Source organism: Dendropsophus ebraccatus, chromosome 7, assembly GCF_027789765.1.
Source record: "Dendropsophus ebraccatus isolate aDenEbr1 chromosome 7, aDenEbr1.pat, whole genome shotgun sequence".
Taxonomy (NCBI): domain Eukaryota; kingdom Metazoa; phylum Chordata; class Amphibia; order Anura; family Hylidae; genus Dendropsophus; species Dendropsophus ebraccatus.
The window spans coordinates 83,118,547-83,138,505 of NC_091460.1; the positions used below are offsets into that span (position 1 = coordinate 83,118,547).

Here is a 19,959-nt window from a genome sequence, read left to right on the forward strand (position 1 = left end):
AAGTAGTAGGGGGATATGTATCATGTGCAGCTCTTTTTTTGTGCAAGTGGTACTTTTTATGGGCTGCGCAAAATCTTCATCATTAGGAGCAAGTGCCTTGATCATTTTTCCTCTTAAACAGCTTGGCTTAAAAAGTATGCTAGGGTAACAATGGACCGCTGCACAATTTTATATGCAAAAAAAAAATAAAATATGAAATTGCACATGATAAATCACAAGAATTGAGAAATGGTGAACATGACTAAAACAGGTGAAATCTAGCTTACTTGCCTTCATAAATTGCATGAATAAAAAAAAAATATGTGCAAAAATGCAGTATTAGCTAACAAAACAGTGCAAACACATTGATACGTATGCCCCTTATTATTTATACTCTGGGCATTAAGTTGTAATCTATACAACATATATAAATTTGGGTAAAAAAAAAAATGTGAATATTGGATATTGACACCTGCTTCCATACTGTAATCTAGCCTTTGTATACCACCACATCTTTACATACACACAAAAAAACACAAAAATGAAACAGCTCACCGCAATGGCAAGATACAGACCCACTACAGACATAAAAATAGTTAAAAGCAGCCCCCCACCCAACTGCTAAAAAAAATTCCCACAACCACCCCACCAACTGTGGTGGCCCCATGCCAGGCTGGACCTACACTGTACTCTGGCCTCTACATAATACGCCTATGCTCTGGGCATACAAGATCCGTCTTATACCAGCAAAAGTAATTACACCACCTGGGTGGGATGGGTAGAGGCAGCCACTCCCCCCATCTGGAACAAAGAAAAAAAGATAAACCTGGTCAGCTCTCCTAGATCCCCATTCACACTAGGCAGGAGCGTGTTGCTATGGCTGAAATTGTAAACACACAAAAAACACAAAAATGCAACAGCTCACCACAATGGCAAGATACAGATCCACTACTGACATGTAGTTAAAAGTTAAAAGCAGCACCCCCAACTGCTAAAAAAATTTCCCACAAATATAATGAGGTTCTTGTTTGCCATTTGTAAATAGTGTAAACCACCTTACCGACGAAAAAAAAATTGGGATATTGACACCTGCTTCCATACTGTAATCTAGCTTTTGTATACCACCACGTCTTAACATAGTCCCTCTAAAGTAATTGGACAACTGACGGAGATGCAGTTCTGTGATGTAGTGCGGTCTGTTACTCCATTCAAATTAGGGTTTTGAACTCACATTTTGTAGCTATTTATTGAAACTGTTTGGACCCCAATATGTGGTGTAACAAGTTGTCAGTGTAAATGCCCCTTTGCTCAGACTGAAGATCAGGAATTAACACCCAGGGGAGGAGATATCGGTGCACTGGGCCTGCCTCCAGTGCACCAAAATACTTCATTACCTTATACAGAAACCATACCAGATCTCGACATTCTCTTTAAGGAGGCAATTATAAGGCTGAAAAAAAATCTAGGCTAAAAAAAGGAAAACATTGGTGAGTTAGGCAACAACAAAAGGCTTAGAAGAACATGGAAGACAACTAAAGTGGGTGATAAAACTATTGTTAGCAAAGAAAACTGCCTCTTAATATCTAGCCTTGATCAGCCAAGCCTGTACTGTTCACGTATCATTTTTAAAGTTTACACTGAAAAGACATAGGGGCACTTTCCACAAAGCACTGTAGAATTGTTATTCCCTTATTGACCACCATTATAACATTTTACAGTTGCTTGGCAGCCAGGGTATGTGGAGCTGGCAGGGTGCTGGTAAGTTGTCATGACAACCCAAAGTCTTCCGTAAAAACAATGGCTCACAGTACAAAAATGAGGCATCACACAACTCTGCAGATGGCAAAATCGAATGGTTTGAGCATTTGGATGCCTATAAAGGACAGACTATAACAATGGTTAATAAGAGAAAACAATGGAAAGCAACTGCTGTGTATGTTCAACATCTTTCTGGACACCCAATGTACTTATTTGACTGATATGGGGAAAAACTTCAGGCATTTGGATGCCTATAGAGGACAGGCAGTGATAATGGCTGATAGAGAATAACAGTGGGTGCTGTATACAGTATGTCCAGCAAGGTCCTTCCTGTATACCCTATGTACTTACATGCCAAATGTGGGGCCAAATGGTTTGGGTCTATAGAGCACAGATAGACAGAAGGACAAACAAACAGCCAGATATTCACTTTTATAATATAGATAAAGGCTGCCATTACAAAGCACGATTGGTCCTCCAAGAAACAAGCCCTCAAATGGCTCTGCACTTGGATAAATTATGAATTGTTTTTAAATACTTTTATTAATCGATTTCCTGTTATTTGTATTTATTTCACTATCAGTGTGTTTGATGTGTACAAATAATTAGTTTCTGTCAATAATCTGTCACCAGCAGAGCTAACAATCACATGTATAGAACCGCACAGACACTAGGACTAATTTACAAGGGAGTCAATAAACCTATACCTTTAATTGAATTGTTAGTAAACGCCTTAATTTTTATTACAATTGGGAAAAAATAGTGCAAAGAGCTTTGGGATTTCATCAGTCCCACTCTGCATAGTACATACATACTAATTAACCTGTGCCCCCAAACCTAACTATATGGTCTCTAATTAAAATATCTTATACCATTTATTGTAGAAGAAAATACTTCCAGAAGCTCAGATCAAGCAATGTCCAGAATTACAAAGTGTTACATTACAGTAAAAATGTGGCAGCAATCTAGATTTACTCTTAATATGTTTACTTAAAGAATATCTCTTGTTTCAGGCAGGATAAGCAATCCGGTGCATGTACATGAGGATTGGTATTATTTCTAGCCATTATATAACATAACTAGCATTTTTTTACCAGTTTGCACTCTCTTGCAGACTTTATTTCAAATATTAGGTTGTCCCGAAGCTAGTTCATGTAGATTAAAAGATATTTCCTAGTGCACTGCATTGTATTATGCCTGTCAGTGTTACACTAATAGGCATAGCAGATCAGACACTGCTTGAGGGCAGAGCCTGATCAGCCTCCATAGCTAGGATATCAGAGGCCTCAGTTTCTCATCACTATCATTAGCGTTACTGTCTAAAGACACACAGTACCGGAGCATATGCTCTGTTTTACTTCATTGCTAGTAACAGCCTCTCTGCACAACAATATGCAGTATAAGGCTATGTTCACACGGCATAAAACACTGACCATTCTGTGACCCGGCCGGTGTTTGTGAAGATCATCGTGGCCAGTACTGCAGTACTGGCTGGATGATCTTCCTTTGTGCTGAATTGCGCATCCGTGCCGCACTCTCCATTGTGTGACTTGTCAGGCTTGTGCTGCCGCTATTCAATAAATAGCGGCCGCACAAAACTTACATGTCAGTTTTTGGTGCGGCCGCTAGGGATCCCGGCCGGAGTGTATTCAAAACTTACGTTGTGTGAACATGGCTTAATATTAGTTATAATTACTTCAGTACACAATTTAATTAATATAATATTTTAATAAAACTAATAAAAGTTACTTTTTAATATGCCACTGGGGAACAAGTTGTGTTTTCTAATCATACTCTTCATTTTTATAAAATATGCTATCATAGTGAAAAAAAAAAAAAAAACTTGAAATTTGTGTGGAGGATGGGGTACTTCCTTTTGCCATGTTGTAAAACTGACATGTTATCTATATTTGTCAAGTAGGTACGACCACAAAAATACCCAATTTATGTAACTTGAGCACTTAATTTTTGTGCCAATGTATGTAGTTTTTATCTGTACCATACTTGCATATAATTAACTTTTTGATCATTTTTTTATAAAAAAAAAATTTCTGCGGTATGAGTTTTGCATTTACTCATTTTATCGTGCGAGATCAGGAATATGATATTTTAATAGTAATCTGCATTTTTTTACACACTTTTGTGGTCCCTCTAGGAGACTTGTATGAGTAATAACATGGTTACTCAAAGGGATAAATTCAGTACTTATGTACAGTACTACATTAAGCAATCATCAGTGTCAGGCAGGCCTGGAGCTGTGTTTTTTTGTGTTTTTGTATTACCCATTTAAGAAAAATGTTTAGAATCCCATTAAAGTTTCTGTTTGCCCTGACAGTCCTAAGATAGAATGACATTTTTGATATTCTGCTCTATACAGGAAATTAGTTTTACCTCTTTATCTTGCAAGCTTTTTTTGTAACGTATATCCCCCTTGGCATAACCTTTCATACCCTTTTAGCATAAGAATATATAAGTGGGCATGATATTTGCAAAACATAAAGAAAGGAAATGCAGTAATATGTAGTAATAGTAAGAGCAAATGTATTTATCCTTTTGCAGAATCAACTGATAATATGTTTGAAATTAGTTGTCTTGCTTTAGCACCTCTACTTTATAGTTAGTCAGCTATTAGGTTTTGCATATATTTCAACACAATAAAATGATCAGTATGGAGTTGCAGTAAAGCTGAGGCTAGGCAGATGGCAGCAACAGTCTATAAATACAGCATGTGCAGCATGAACCCTTCCTTATTATTGATAGCTGCTTATATCTTCAGCATCTCATCTCCCAAGGACTGGATACAGTGATATTACAGCACTATGGCCAGCTCATTGTCAGATTGTAAAGGACTGAGAAATACTTCATCTGCTGATGGAGAAGGGAATTCTGTGCAGGTTAAATGTACCTGACTGTCACAGTAGTTACTGTAAAATCATGACACATCATAGCATCTATCTATCTATCTATCTATCTATCTATCTATCTATCTATCTATCTATCTATCTATCTATCTATCCAACAGGATATGAAGCAGCACTACTTAGAGCTTGATGTGCAGGTGGGTGCCAGCCGGATGATCTTGACCACGATCAGACTAAATATTCAAAAGGATTCCAACAGCACTCCCGATGAACTTTAATTAAGGCAAAAATGTATTCCTTCAACAAACAAGGCCAACAGTGCAGCACAGCAAAGTAGCAAACATCGATGTTTCCACCGTCTCACACGATCACAGATCATGTGAGATGGTGGAAATGTCGCTGTTTCCTATTTTGCTGTGCTGCACTGTTTGCCTTGTTTGATAAAGGAATACATTTTTGCACTTATTCAAGTTCAAATATCTGGCAAATGTGCGCAGCACACCAGTCATTATAATGCACAGACACAAACACACACACACACATATATGTATGACTGCAGTACATATTTTTACGTAGTATATATAGTTTGCAAAATTAATTAATTCATTTAAGATGAATCAAAAGTATTTAACTTTACAACTCCTTTAAGTTTAACTATATTAGCTAAGATAGGCATACAATTTTAAATGGGCACTAGCTTTTTTTTTTTTTTTAAGGTATAATTGCTTTAAAAAAAAGCTATACTTAATTGAAATTCAGGCCCAGTCTCCTGAAGGTCTTGTATGCAGGAAGTCCTGGCTAGTATAGAGTTCAATGCAACCATTTATCAAATGACTGGCTTCTGTGAGCACTCAGATGACCGAGACCTCCTATGTTTGGTCTCTTTTTTTCAACTAGCACAGGACTAAAAAATCTTCCTTTAGGAGACTGGACCTGGATTTCTGGTAAGTATAGCTTTGTTTCAAAGTGTGGTAACTGAAAAAAAAAATGAAAGTGATGATAAATTTCAAACTTGCTTGATATCACATAGTAACATAGTAACATATTTAAAGGGAATCTGTCAGCACCTGGGCTGGTCCCGAGGTGCTGACAGTGTAGTGAAGGCGCATGTTCCTGAATGTATGCAGTACCTTTCTTTTAGCCGTCGGTGCAGTAGTTTTTTTTTTTTTATTCTTCCATGTTTTTGTAGTGGTGAGGCATTCGTGCCGCAGCTAGGCCCGGCCCGGCCTCCTGCTTCCTGATGACGTTGCTAGCAAGGGCCGCGCGCCGACTTACCAGTATGCACATGCGCCCTGGATCTCTCATGTATTGCGTGCTCCTGCGTCCCGAATAGCGCATGCACTGGAGCGCAGATGAGCAGCGCAACTATGGGTATACTGCCAAGTCAGCGCGTGACCCTTGCCAGCAACGTTATCAGGGCATCGGGCAGCAAAGAGGGAGGAGGAAGCGGTGGTGATACGTGCCTAAGTGCCTCCCTGCAGTTACAGGCAAGAATTTTAAAAAAACTATGCACCTATGGCTAAAAAAAAGGTACTGCATACATTAAGGAACATGCGCCTTCACTACACTGTCAGCACCTCGGGACCAGCCCAGGTGCTAACATATTAAGAAGACAAGAGTCCATCAGGTTCAACCTAGGGACTCTTGTCTTCTTTCAACCTGATAAACTACATCTACTGTTGATTTGTTGATTTAGATTTAAAAAATTATAATGACAGGTACCCTTTAAAGGGAACCTGTCACCCCCCGTGCCGGGGTGACAGGCTCCCGACCCCCCGTTAGAGCCCCCTATACTCACCTAATCCCGCCGGGTCCCGCTTCTGGAGGTGGTCGGGTGACGGAGATCTCAGTCGCTGCAGCCCGGCGCACGCGCTGAGAGATGAGTCCAACACCCATAGAGAATGACGGAGCGCTGGACTCTTCTGTCATTCTCTATGGGTGTTGGACTCATCTCTCAGCGCGCGCCGGGCTGAAGTGGCTGAGATCTTCATCACCCGACCACCTCCAGAAGCGGGACCCGGCGGGATTAAGTGAGTATAGGGAGCTCTAACGGGGGGTCGGGAGCCTGTCACCCCGGCACGGGGGGTGACAGGTTCCCTTTAAAGGAGAAGTTCATCAGAGGGAGTGGAGGGTATTTTGAGGCTGGGGGAAGACAATAAGGAGGCTACAATATATTTACCCCTCCTGGTGCCTAGGCAGTCCCGCTCCTAGATTGTATTCCTAGCTCCCCTGCAACTATGGTATGACCCGACTGACGGATGCCCTCCTCAGCCAGTCAGTGACTCGGCTGAAACACCACTGCAGTCACTGATCGGCTAAGCGGGCTAGATCCCACCATTTGTGACATGTCAGTCGAGTCATGATGTAGTTTGACAGGGTACGGGAGCCCGGTGATTTGGCACAGCACGAGCATGGGGACCGGTAAGCAATCTGTTTTTATTATGTTCCCCCACCCCCTGTGGGTAAGTTTCTTTCCTGCCCATCTAGACTTCTCCTCTAAGTCTATGACTCAACTATCTATCTATCTATCTATCTATCTATCTATCTATCTATCTATCAATCATTCAATTGTTTTACAGAAATAACTGACCTAACAATATTGGTAATCTTGTATATATTGTGACTTGGCATGTAGAAAAGAATAATATTAATGACAAATTCATTAGTGCTACATCTGTGGTCACATAGAGTTTGGCAGCATTTCAACACTTTAAGACGTGCAACACGTTAACATATGTCTTTTACTCATCACCAGCCTGACATGTGTAGGTTATTGCTTATTCAATAGTCCACACAAGAATCTTGTTAACCTTGTCAGCAACACAGAAGCATTTCATTGTCCAAGTTCATGTGTTATCACTGAATGCTTGCTGTTAATGAAGAATCCACTGCTCTCATGATCATTATTAGATCGATCTGGAAAATCTTTATTTTCAAGGTGAACACCTAGCTATTACTCAAACCGAGCCAGAGAGGAAACATAGGTGTAGTCTATATAGTCAGAGAAAAGGGATATTATTCTAAAATAATGTTTTTAAAAAGGCTTTAAAATAAAAAAAAATAAAAAAGCAGTTATCAAATATTGTACAAAATGTGGTTTTGTCTTGTCATTCTATCCTGCATGCTCTTAGGGAAAGGACAGGAGCAAGTCCTACATTTCATTTTTGCTCCACTAGATGGCAGCATACTCCCATCTCCTATGTTCAGGCTCTCCCAGATGCTGATAATCTAGTTTCACAAATACATTTTGGAGAATTCACATGGGACAGACAATATTTCCACAGATATAACCTGCAGATATGTTCAGGTAATAGTAGTGGATGAGAGTTTACAAATCTTATTCACAGGTTGCAGATTTTGCCACGTAGAAATATGATCATTTTGCAGATTTTCAAATTTGCAACAAAATTCTTTTTCCTGCTGTTGTTGATTTGCTATGGAGTTTTACTGTCGACTTCACCATGTTCAGTCAAGTACGGTGAATCTGCAGCACAATGCAGAGCAAAATATGTATGTAACATGAGCAGACCACGATGGCGATTTGCTTCGTATGATCTTCTTCATGTAACATTAGAGTTTTGCTTGCTCTATATGCCTCTGTGCCTCAAGCAGAAATAATCATTTAGCTAATGCATAATTGTAAAAAGGTCCTGTCAGCCCTGGATAAAAATAATGATAATAATTTGAGCTCTTGTATACAGATTTGTTTGCTGATATTTCCATAACTCAATATAATAAGCATTTGCAATACATCTACAGTATATTCCATCTTTCTCAGACATCTAATTATCCCTTGGTTCTAATTACTACATGAGCAGGAGGGATAGTAGGTCTTGTGTGCTTAGGAAATAGAATATGTTCCCTGTATGGAATGATAGGTTTGAAACAGTTTGTGGCGTCTGACATGTCCACCAATGACACAAGGTCACCTTCACTTGTAGATGTAATCACCACCCGTGGAAAAAAGGTTTTATTCTACTGATAAATCTATAGAATGTCCAAGGCCTATCAACATTACTAATACAGTGTTTAGATCCAAAGGACTTACTGTCACTATGGGGTCAGGAAGTACTGTATGTTAGTTAGAAAGCAGGTGATTTTTAATAAGCTATTTTCTCCAGGTTTTGGAGATGGCACATTAAACCTGACGTGTTGTCTCTTTTTCAGCATAACAACGTAGTCATGACAGTTGATGTGTTGATCTGACATCCTAATATTATATACAGATTCACAGATGCTGCTTGTCATCCTGATTGCTCTGATGTAGAGCAGGGTGACATGTTGGTCCTTAGGTAATTAACAAGTGACATTGCCATGACTTGTTTCCTCTTCAACGTATTTTACATCCTTATGTCACAGTATACATTTTTGCCTCTCTTATAAGTTCTTTTTATCTACTATTGTTTCTACAGCTTCAGCTAAGAATCTGCTAATAGTTAATATAGTTGAATTGAAGCCCCTGCTGCTCCCTCTTAGCTGGCGTACTGAATCAGCCATAAAATCATAAGCATTGTAAAGCAATATAAGATCTACTGTACAGTCCATTCATCTTAGAATTTTAAATTGTTTATAATATCAAATAAGATGTTTTTCACTTCACTCACACTTCAAACTGTTTCTAGCATACCAATTTGTGCATGAAAATCGGCAGTGCGTGTGAAAAATCTTTACAAGATTCGAGCAGCCTTTACTTCTTCCTTCTCTGCCTGCAAGCTCTCTCAAAAGTTATCCAGGCCTAGAATAACATTGGCGATTTCTTTGAGGAACAGCACCACCCTTGTCCTGAGTTTGGGTGTGGATTTGCAACTAATGGTCCGTTTACACAAACAGATTTATCTGACAGATTTCTGAAGCCAAAACCAGGAACAGACTATAAACAGAGAACAGGTCATAAAGGAAAGATTGATTTCTCCTCTTGTCAGATCCATTTCTGGCTTTGGCTTCAATAATCTGTCAGATAAATCTGTCTGTGTAAATGCACCATAAGTTCCATTAAACTCAATAGAACCAAATTGCAATTCCACACACCCTGAGGACAGGTGTGGTGCTGTACATATGCACTCATGTAAAAAAAAAAAAAAAAAGCTGAAACTTAACTTTTCATATGTTGCTGCCCATGGTGAAACTAACAATGCATTCCATTCTTGTTATTATCTATTCTGTCTTCTTCCCTCAGCTGGGATCCTGCTGTATTGTGCTGAAGACAAAGAGATCTGTGTCTGAGTTGTTCTCTCCTTCTCTGCTACATAGGTGCAGGAGCAGACTACCTTTTGCTTAACCCTTTATTTACTGCAGTGTGTAAGTGACCCAGTGTTCTCCTACATGCTGCAACACAAAAAAGGGTTAATACAGAAGACAATTAGCTCTCTCCTTTGCTACTCCGGCACTGATAACCCCTGACCTCTGCAGGAAGCAACAATATAGGAAAAGTTATGTCTGAGCGTAATACCCCTTTAGGCTATGTTCACACAATGTATATTTTTGCAAAATAACGGCCCTTGTACAACGGCCATGATTATTACGAAAATATACATTACCTTTCCTTCTATGGGATCCCGGCCAGAGAGTATACACATAGTAGGGATCCCTAGCGGCGCTGCAAACAACTGACATGTCAGTTTTCTGCAGCCGTTATTCAGTGAATAGTGGCCGTAGAAAACCACACTGTGGAGCGAGCGGCTCCGGTCGCTCACTCGCTCCATAGTGTGCTATGGGGAGTTCTGATGTGGGCGCACACGGATGCGCCCGCATCAGAACTCTGTGGCCATAAAGATGATCCAGCCGATACTGGCCAGGATGATCTTTTCAGAGACCGGCCGGGTCATGGAACGGCCGGTCTCTTACAAGGTGTGAACAAAGCCATAAGCTGGAATGGAAAATTAATACATGCACAGGGATGAAAAGGTTTTCACAAATCACTTTTTAGGCACACATAGTTGCTAAATTATGTAATTGGTAACTAAAGCAACAGTTAGGCAATGTTCATGTTGCTTTTTGGAACCTCTGATTAGAACTTTGTCACTTTTGATTTTAAGAAAAACCCTTGAGGAAATCAAAGTACAAATCCTAAGTCAATGGGACCCATTGAGTTTGCCTTGGATCCATTGTAACCAATCTTCCATTATGAATTCAATGATGCCAGTGTAAACAGGTGAAGAATAAGACAGTATCAGTAAACACTTCCAAAGTGTTCCTTTTTAATACAAAATGCACAGTATTTATAACTACTAAGATCCCACCAAAACATTCACTTGTATTGCTGATAAATGAAACTCATATTTCTCATTTTAAATTCTTGCTGTAGTAATGCTTTGTTATGCTATTTCGGTTCCTGAAACTTTTTCCTCCTAGATTCCTCCCGTCCAGGATCAGCTGTGAGATAGCTTATTAAAAAGTAGAAGCATTTAGTTTGGCAGAGGAGGGATAAAACTGTGGTTGGCCTTGGTCATAGTCGCTGTGATGGGAAATCTCAAAGTATAGCAAGTATACTTCAGTATAGCAAGTCATTGTGGGAAAGCCCTGTTTGTTGCAGCATGTCTGCACCCCAGTGCCCAAACCAAGGTGCGAAAGAACTTCACAGGCCAGGAGAATCCAAACCAGGTTCTCTCATTCAATAACAGTGTCTAATTTTACAAATGCTCTTTTAGATGAATAGGTCAAAATTCCCAAAGATCTACACCCTTCAAACAGCTCTGTAGGGTGGGCACGTCCAGTAGGGGGCTCATATCAGATATCAATAAGATCTTGGGGGCCAGATGCACTGATGATCCAATTAGACACAATTATATGGATAAGTGGGAGGCTGTTTTGTTTAGACCTATATCCCTGAAGACCTGGCAGATTATTTTCTATATGTACCACTTATAAGGAGACTCAATACAAACTACTTATGCAGTGGTACCATACTCCTGAATTGTTACACAAATTGAACAGCTTGATCCCCCCAACTTGTTGGAGGTGTTTGTATGCTATTGGATCTCTTTAACATATTTTTTGGACATGCTCGGGTATCAGGGAATATTGGTCACGGGTACGCGAGCTTATTGCAGATGTCCTGGCCACCAGGATAGGTCTTGATCCTTTAGTATATTTACTTAACCTGACACCTAAGACGTTGGGTAAAAAACGTACTAAATTACTCCTCCAGATTTTAATTGCAGCAAAGATGCTAATTGCTCGTAATTGGAAGAAAAATGTACCCCCACACATAGGGAGCTAGTCTCCAGGATCAAGGAAATGAGAATGCTAGAACACCTCACGGCTTCTCTTAATAACACATTAGCTCTCTTTGACAAAGTTTGGGCCCCACGGGACACATAGTGCACCTTATCTGGATTTACTTGTTGATATGTTTGTTTGTTTTTTAGCTGCAGCAGCCTTCCCCTCCCTCCCTCATTTACTCTTCTGTTTCCTGTACTGTGCCAATGTTATATGTTAGATGGTTTTGACTCTTTGAGAATTTATGTTTTCCAAGAGGTCACAGCTTTTCCACTGTTATATTCCCTTTTCAGGGCAGATTGGATGGCTAGGAAAGTTAAGCTATGCCATGTCTACATAAGCCTACCGTGCCTCCCCTTTTACATCACTTTTATGCTGAATGATTCTCACAGCTTCTACTTGCACTGTATTTTTATTTGTTGTTGTTTATCTTTTAAAAATTAATACAAATTTACAGTTATAAAAAATCCCAAAGACACTCTAAATCCTTGTAGAACGCCTTTTCAAAAGGTTATGATTGTAAGCAAAGGGAGGAAGGCAATCCCATAAATATTCATATAGACCTAGAGAAGGATGTCCTAAAGGCTTATGTAGGGGAAATGTGTAGGTGTCCCAAGTGCTGTTGTGTTGTCCATTTAGATGCAAGAGTGATTACATACATACAGTAATTAAGATTGTAGAGGTAAACAGAATTATTATCTTCTAGATTGGGGGTGGTGGGTTTTTTGTGTGTTTACTGAAACTTATTTTCATGCATAAAGCTTTTTGCACCCTGAAATTATGGCCTTTTTAAAAGATCCAATACTGATATAACATATCCATTTTGATCTGTTTTGTTAATGATCCTAGTGGATTCTGTTTAATTTCTCAAATGAAAGAATGGGAATATGAATAGTGTTTTGGTCTATGACAGATTTATCACTGAAGATGAGCACATTTACGTTTTCAGTAACACAACTGTGTAAATATTTAAATAAAAATGCTAATTCATATTTTTTTATGTTGTAATGCAGCATCATTATTATTATATAAATCACATTGCATTAACAGAGCCATAATGCCTTTCATTGATAGATATTAGAGATGAGCGCATCTCAAACATGCTTGAGTCCGGTCGTATAGCATTTGAATATACTGTAAGTGGCTGAAAAGGGATACAGCCTATCACCATGTTCACACAGGGTATTTTTTAAGACAAAAACAGCCGTTGTTGGCGATTAAAACAAAGGTCGTTCTTAAATAATGCACTACATTGAACTCAATGGGAACAATGGCCATTCTTCACACACTGCATTATACAGCAGCTGTTATTTGGCATGGCCGTGGAAATAATTGAGATGTCAATTATTTCCAACTGCTAGAGTGCGAACAACGGCTGTTGTTCTGCTCTGTTCACACAATGTATGGCCATTCTGACGGATGTACATTGCATACAGTTCAATGGTTAATTTAATTGCAGGCACACCCAAATGTGCATTCAATCCAAATAAAATAAAATGTTCCTGCAGTTGATATGGTAGTATTGGCTGCAGGAGCATGTCAAACAGTGGCCATTGTTTGACATGGCAAACAACGTTCGTGTCAAACAGCGGATGTTGTTTATACAGATTGTGAACATTGCCTATAGCTGTATTCATGTTTTCCAGGACTCCAGAGGGCAGTGATGGCTAACCTTTACACTCCAGCTGTTGCAAAACTACAATTACCATCATGCCTGAACAACCAAAGATATGGCTTTGGCTGCCCAGGTATCATAGGAATTGTAGTTTTACAACAGCTGGAGTGTCAAGGTTAGCCATCACTGCCCTAGGGCCGCATCACCCATATTTAAATAATACTGTAATAAATATATTTACTTGTATTGAGGCACAACATAGTTTATGCAACAATAGTACTTGCATGTACTGTCTTGTTACCTTTAGGGTATATTCACAGTTCCTGGCAGTTCCCACAAACTATATACTCGCTGCGGTCTGAACTACCGCAGAGAGTATGTAATTCTGCCGCCCTTAACCCCTTCTGCTCCCGGCCGGCTCCCCCGCTGTAAGCATACATTACCTGTCCTCGCTTCACGGGTCTGGCGTCCTGCTCTCCCGTCCGGCCAATCAGTGTGTTGCCCAGCCGCAGCCACTGATTGGCCAGATGGGAGAGCAGGACGCCGGACCCGTGCAGCGAGGACAGGTAATGTATGCTTACAGCGGGGGAGCCGGCCGGGAGCAGAAGGGGTTAAGGGCGGCAGAATTACATACTCGCTGCGGTAGTTCAGACCGCAGCGAGTATATAGTTTGTGGGAACTGCCAGGACCTGCCAGTGAATATACCCTTAAAGGGGTTTTCCAGGTAAAATGGACTGATGAGCTATCAGTCACAAATTAGTCACTGATGAGTGTTTATTAAACTAATACCCATGGGCATTATAAGATTGTACCGGATCGATTGGGCTCAATTTCATGAATTCTAATAAAACAAAATTTACTAGGAAATAATATTCTGAAAAGATTTACTCTTCATAACCCAATGGAGTATATAGAAGAAAGGAAGACACTGGTACAAATGGTGGATATTCATTAAAATATCACAACAAAATATAAAATAAAGTCCAGTAACACTTTTTGGGCATTGCACCCCCTTCCTCAGATGGAGTGTTACTCTCGGGAAGGGGAGCAACCACAAAATGCAATATTGTATTTTATTTGATTTCATGTTTTGCTTTGAGAAATAAATAACACTTTCAGGCTATTTTCCCACAACTGGATTTTGTGGCATTATTCCAGACGGCTGGTAAAAAGACATCTAAAAATGATGATCATGTACATTATTTGCAGCCATCATTTTCAATAGATGACTTAACCTACTGGGAACATAGTCTCACTCAAGATCCAGAGTGTCAGAGTCAACTTGAGAGTCTGTGGCAGCGCTAGCACCAGTGCCTTTCCTTCTTCCACATTCACCATGACAAAGACAGGTCCCAGTTCTAGGTTTCCCTGACCAGCTTCGCAGGCCCCTCTTTACAAATTTTACAATGTTACAATGTGGATGACAGACGTATTTCATCCCACTACTGTGGGTGGTAAGTTCTTTAGTTGGGGGCACAACACTGACTTCATCATTTTAACTAGGTTCTGCCCTATTTTTTTTTAGCATGGTACTATCTTAGGTATTAACTTTTTATTCATTTTCATTTCAGTGGGAAAAACTGCAGATGACCAAAAGTGAAAGAAGGAAAATAGTCTGTTCTGTAACTTTCCACATTATTGCCATCACATGCGTAGTTTGGTCCCTTTATGTGCTTATTGACCGGACGGCAGAAGAAATAAGGCAAGGAAATGACAATGGTAAGTCTTTAAATCCATATAACTAGAGAATTTTATGATATATTGTGGAAAGCCAGTAGGGTACATGGTGTGTGTCATACTGCTTATGTGTTTAATATACTATGGGGTAGATTTATCAATGGGGGTTGCAAATTTTAGACTGGTGCAAACTTCCCACTGCAACCAATCACAGCTCAGCTTCTAGCTCTGGTGAAAGAAAAGAGGAGCTGTGATTGGTTGCTGTGGCAAGTTTTCACCAGTCTAAATTTTACACCCTTTGATAAATCTCCCCTATATATCTATATCTGCACAGCTTTTAAAGTTTCTGAAAACAGGATTATGGCTGAGACAAATCATGCTTCATATTAGATTTACTAAAGATGCTCTCTACTTCAGGGATTACATTTTTGAGTATAGATACGGAAGGCATGAGGTGGCATAAGCAAAAGAGGCAAACAAAAAGTTTCTTTGATGTTTGTGTCACATGTGGGGGTGTGGCTACCTCCTTTTAGCCTTTTAGCAGGACGCATGTCCTGTGGGTATAGAAGTTGATCTTCTATGCCCAGTTTTGTAGCCTTATAGCCCAAGAGAGGCCATTAGCTAGTATAGGATCCAACTTTCTGGGGTTCATCTTCACAAGGTGATATATATATATATATATATATACACACACTTTAGAACAGTATTTAACGTGTGTACACTTGAGGGAGTATATGTGGTGAGTCCTGACAATTGCCAATTGCAGTTTGCTGAAGAATGTTTTTATTTTTATCTCTATGACATAATTTTTTATTATAGAAATTGATATGACCATAGGTAGGGTAGCCTGAAAAGGGGCGGGGAAGGACACAGACAGTAAACCCCAATCTGGTCTCACAAGATGGCCCTGCCTTTTTGTCTCAACAGTTCTAGGCAATTGCAGACAACCACAGAGATGGTACTATTTTCAATAAGGTGATACACAGAAGACTGATAGTTGGTTGAGGGTTAACAGACTAAGACTATGTTTACACTTGGTTTAACAGAGTCCATTGCATAGCAACAGATGCTGTGAAACTGCCGGCTACCGGACAACATTCAGGACATTCCTGCAGCTGATACCTCTGTATTGGCTGCAGGAAGGTTCTTTTTTTAACATTGACTCAATGAACCAATCACTTCAATGCAAAGTGTGGCCACCGCTGCACTTGTGTGAACAGCTATTATTTCTGGACTCTGTGTCGGTGGACAGCATACGCAAATAATAGACATGTACATTAATTTAACGCCCGTTCTAAAGAGTTTATGAATCCATTGCACTCAGAGTCCATTATCTGAACATAAAAAGAACGTAGTGTGAACATAGCCTAAGAAAGTATATGTAGGAGGTCAGGGATCCGATTTAGCACATGACTGGACGAGAGGTCCAGAATTCAGCCAGAGTAAGAGGAAAGACAGGATGTTAAAAGAGAAGTTAACTGTGAAGTGGCTAGAGGGAACTTATAATGAAGAGATGGGTGGGGTGCAAAATAAATACCAGAGCAGAAGGATTTGAGCTGTGTTCACACTGGAGTAAATGAAACACAGAATAAGCACTAGATTTTTAATACATATCTGTTCTATTATCATTACCGTAAGCGATCTGTTCTATTGTTTCTGAAATCACTATTGAATTATATTATCACTAGTGGATTTTGGAGCTTTATGGTGTAAACATACCATAAGTGGCACTTCATTGGATTAAAAAGCTGCATATTGTAAGGGCCCTATTCCACCGGACGATTATCGTTCAGATTATCGTTAAATCGTTCGAATCTAAACGATAATCGTTCGGTTGAAATGCAGTAACGATTAACGACCGAACGAGAAATCGTTGATCGCTTTATAAGACCTGGACCTATTTTTATCGTTGCTCGTTCGCAAAACGTTCGCAAATCGTTCGCATTGAATAAGACATCGTTCGGTCGTTCGCAATAGATACGAACGCAATAGCGAATAAATACGGAAGAAGAAACGATCGCAATTACGATCATAAGTAACGATTATCGTTCCATGGAAATGAGTGAACGTTTTCAGGTCTTTCGCAATAGCGGTCGTTTGAGATCGTTAATCGTTAACGATTATGCTAACGATAATCGTCCGGTGGAATAGGGCCCTAAGCGTCTCTAAAACCCATTCAGTAACATTACATTCTGGACGAATATATTCTCTGTATCTTATAAAAATTATTTCTGTTTTGTGAATCAATCTTTATTCAGGAAATTGGTCACTTTCTTGCATTTGATTTCATGATAAGTTTTTTGCATTAGTAGAATGTTATTGGTACCAAACAGTATACAGTTTTACTGGTCTCTGTATTGATCAATGGGAAACCTCCTTTATTAAGTTGTGTAGTGAATACAGAAGAAAACAAATTGCATTGTGATTGAATTGGCACTTTTTTTTTTATAAAAAAAAGCAATGATTTGGCACTCTTTCCCATTTCAATAGCTAATGCAATGGAAGTGATTGACGCATTTCAGACCAACATGGTGTTCAAGAAAACACCGCCATATTGCTAAATATTCACAGCATAAAAAGGCTGTATATGTAAACACTCCCCTATTCTTAATGTTATATGAATAGAAAGTTGTACAGATAATGTGGGAAATATTAAAGCATTGTTGACCTTTATGCTTAAAATTCCAGTAGGCAGAGAGATGGAACGTCTATGAATATAGGATAACTCTCCCTATGGGGCTCATAGAGGCTGTGACGGCTGCCTCTGAGATCCATCTGAAGTCCATCACCAATAATCATTGGTCAGCCAGAGGCATACTGCTCTTTATCTAGGGAGGGTATATTGTCATTAGTCACTTGATGAATCCTGATTAAAGGGCCTGCACTATTGATTTGTGAGGTCTGACTTATTGGCAGCATTGGGTAGGTTATATTGACCTTTAGGTACCAAAAATAGCATAAGCCCTGAGAATACTGCTTAATAAAATGCTAAGTGCATATTATACCTGTCATTGTTCTATAACTGTCATGATATAGCACAATTCAAGAACAGACACGTCCTTAGAGAGTCCCAGTCACTGTCAACACCTACTAAAATATGGGCTGATAGCTATCTATTACACAAACATACAGACCCACACTGCACTCCAGCATGGGCTTAGCTGACACAAAACAAGAAAGTCAGCTACAAAGACTACATCCTTGTGGTGGATCTACAGGTGGCATAATTTTACTTACCCTTCCTCATGAATATTAAGACATTGCTCTGCAGTGACAGCGCACCAGCCGCTCATCACTGTAGAACGCTGGTTGAATATTCATAAAGGGGGTGGACTAGCAGAGAGGTGCACTAAGAGCTGTAGTCCCTTATCTAGTGCACCAAACAACATAACTTACATATTATTAAAGCACAGGATTTGATGACTAAGGAGCTGAGGATGAATGTAAAAACAAACAAACACCTTCTTTCTGTTCTATGGGAACATAATAGCAGGCAGAGTCTTCTAGCCTGCTGTTAGCTTTCCTTTAATCATATTTTTTAATATAGTTTACCCTATTCTATATGTTTTCTCGACCAAATGAATTTGTCCTAATGCGAAATAATATAAAGCTAAACATATTTCAAAATATTTGTCTTGCATGTCACCACAAAAGATAATGTAACCACTCATGTACATGCCTGAATTACACCTCTGTTTTGTATGGAAAGGGCTTGCCACGGAGGTGCATGAAGCCTGTAATGTATTGTATCTCGATATGCTTCTGATTCCATACAGAGGTTTCTTTTCTGTATGAATTCTACAGAAATAAATCATGGCATGCTTCATCGGACACAAGTGCTTTTTGAGTCCTTTTTTCCATGTATATAACTAATGAAAGTAGGTAAACACTATAGCAGCTATTCCTTATTATTGGTGACAAACTTTTATAAAAGGTATATGAGCAATCTGCACTTGTCCTCCAGAGAAATCAGTGGTGCCTTAGCTTGTTTTTGATGCATAATACAATTTTTTGGTTAGTAGAACAGAATTCTTGTCCTTGGCATTGTACCAATGTACCAACATTATACATTATGAACATGATTGAGAAGGCTATTACTTGTGACACATATGGTTGCTAATGTAACATAACATCATTTGTATGTGAAATACATTTGATCAAACTGTTCTGGGAGGATAATATCAAGGATAAATAATCTACTGTAAGTTATTTACACATTTCTACATTATAGCTATATCTATGTACGTCATTATGTTTGTCCTAAAAAATAACCTCATTCACTTTCCTATGTACAGATACTGTATAAGCAAAGCATACACTACACATACACTACAACCCTACTACATGGCACAATGTATGGCATTCACCCCACTTTCAGCAACAAATCACAGATCTAAGTATTGCAATACATGATACAGTGGTACTTGTACTAGTTTGTGAATGCTTTAGAATTTTCCATATTTCTGCATTTTTACATGTTCTAAAAGTAGATAAAATGAGTCAAAAATACTAGCATTGTTCATTTATTTATTATTATTACATTTATTTATCTGTGAGTGACAAAAGTATGTGAACCTATATCTCCCAGTATCTTGTATGACCCCCTTGCGCTTAATAACCTAATTTAAAAATTTCCCGTAATTGTTGATTAGTCGTGCACAATGGCAGGAAATTCTGAAGGGTTTACAATCTATCATGCACCACTGTATATTGGTATGAGCGCTAGGAGAACTCAAGCAACGCTAGGAGCCCTGCCCGCCCCCATAGTGCAGATCTGTCCCACCACTTGCCGGCCAGCCCCTCTCTAATTAATTGAGTTTGTTGGCTTAGGGGGGCTGAATCATTTATATT

At 39.3% G+C, this 19,959-nt stretch overlaps 1 protein-coding gene across 1 annotated transcript in view; it reads left to right on the top strand.

Moving 5' to 3' along the window:
• MARCHF1 (membrane associated ring-CH-type finger 1) overlaps positions 1-19,959 on the top strand; it is a 217,163-nt gene that overhangs the window by 141,454 nt on the left and 55,750 nt on the right. The window contains exon 6 of the mRNA XM_069976179.1: positions 15,003-15,150. Coding sequence (XP_069832280.1) covers positions 15,003-15,150 — 148 coding nt within the window. The remainder of the gene's footprint in view (positions 1-15,002; positions 15,151-19,959) is intronic.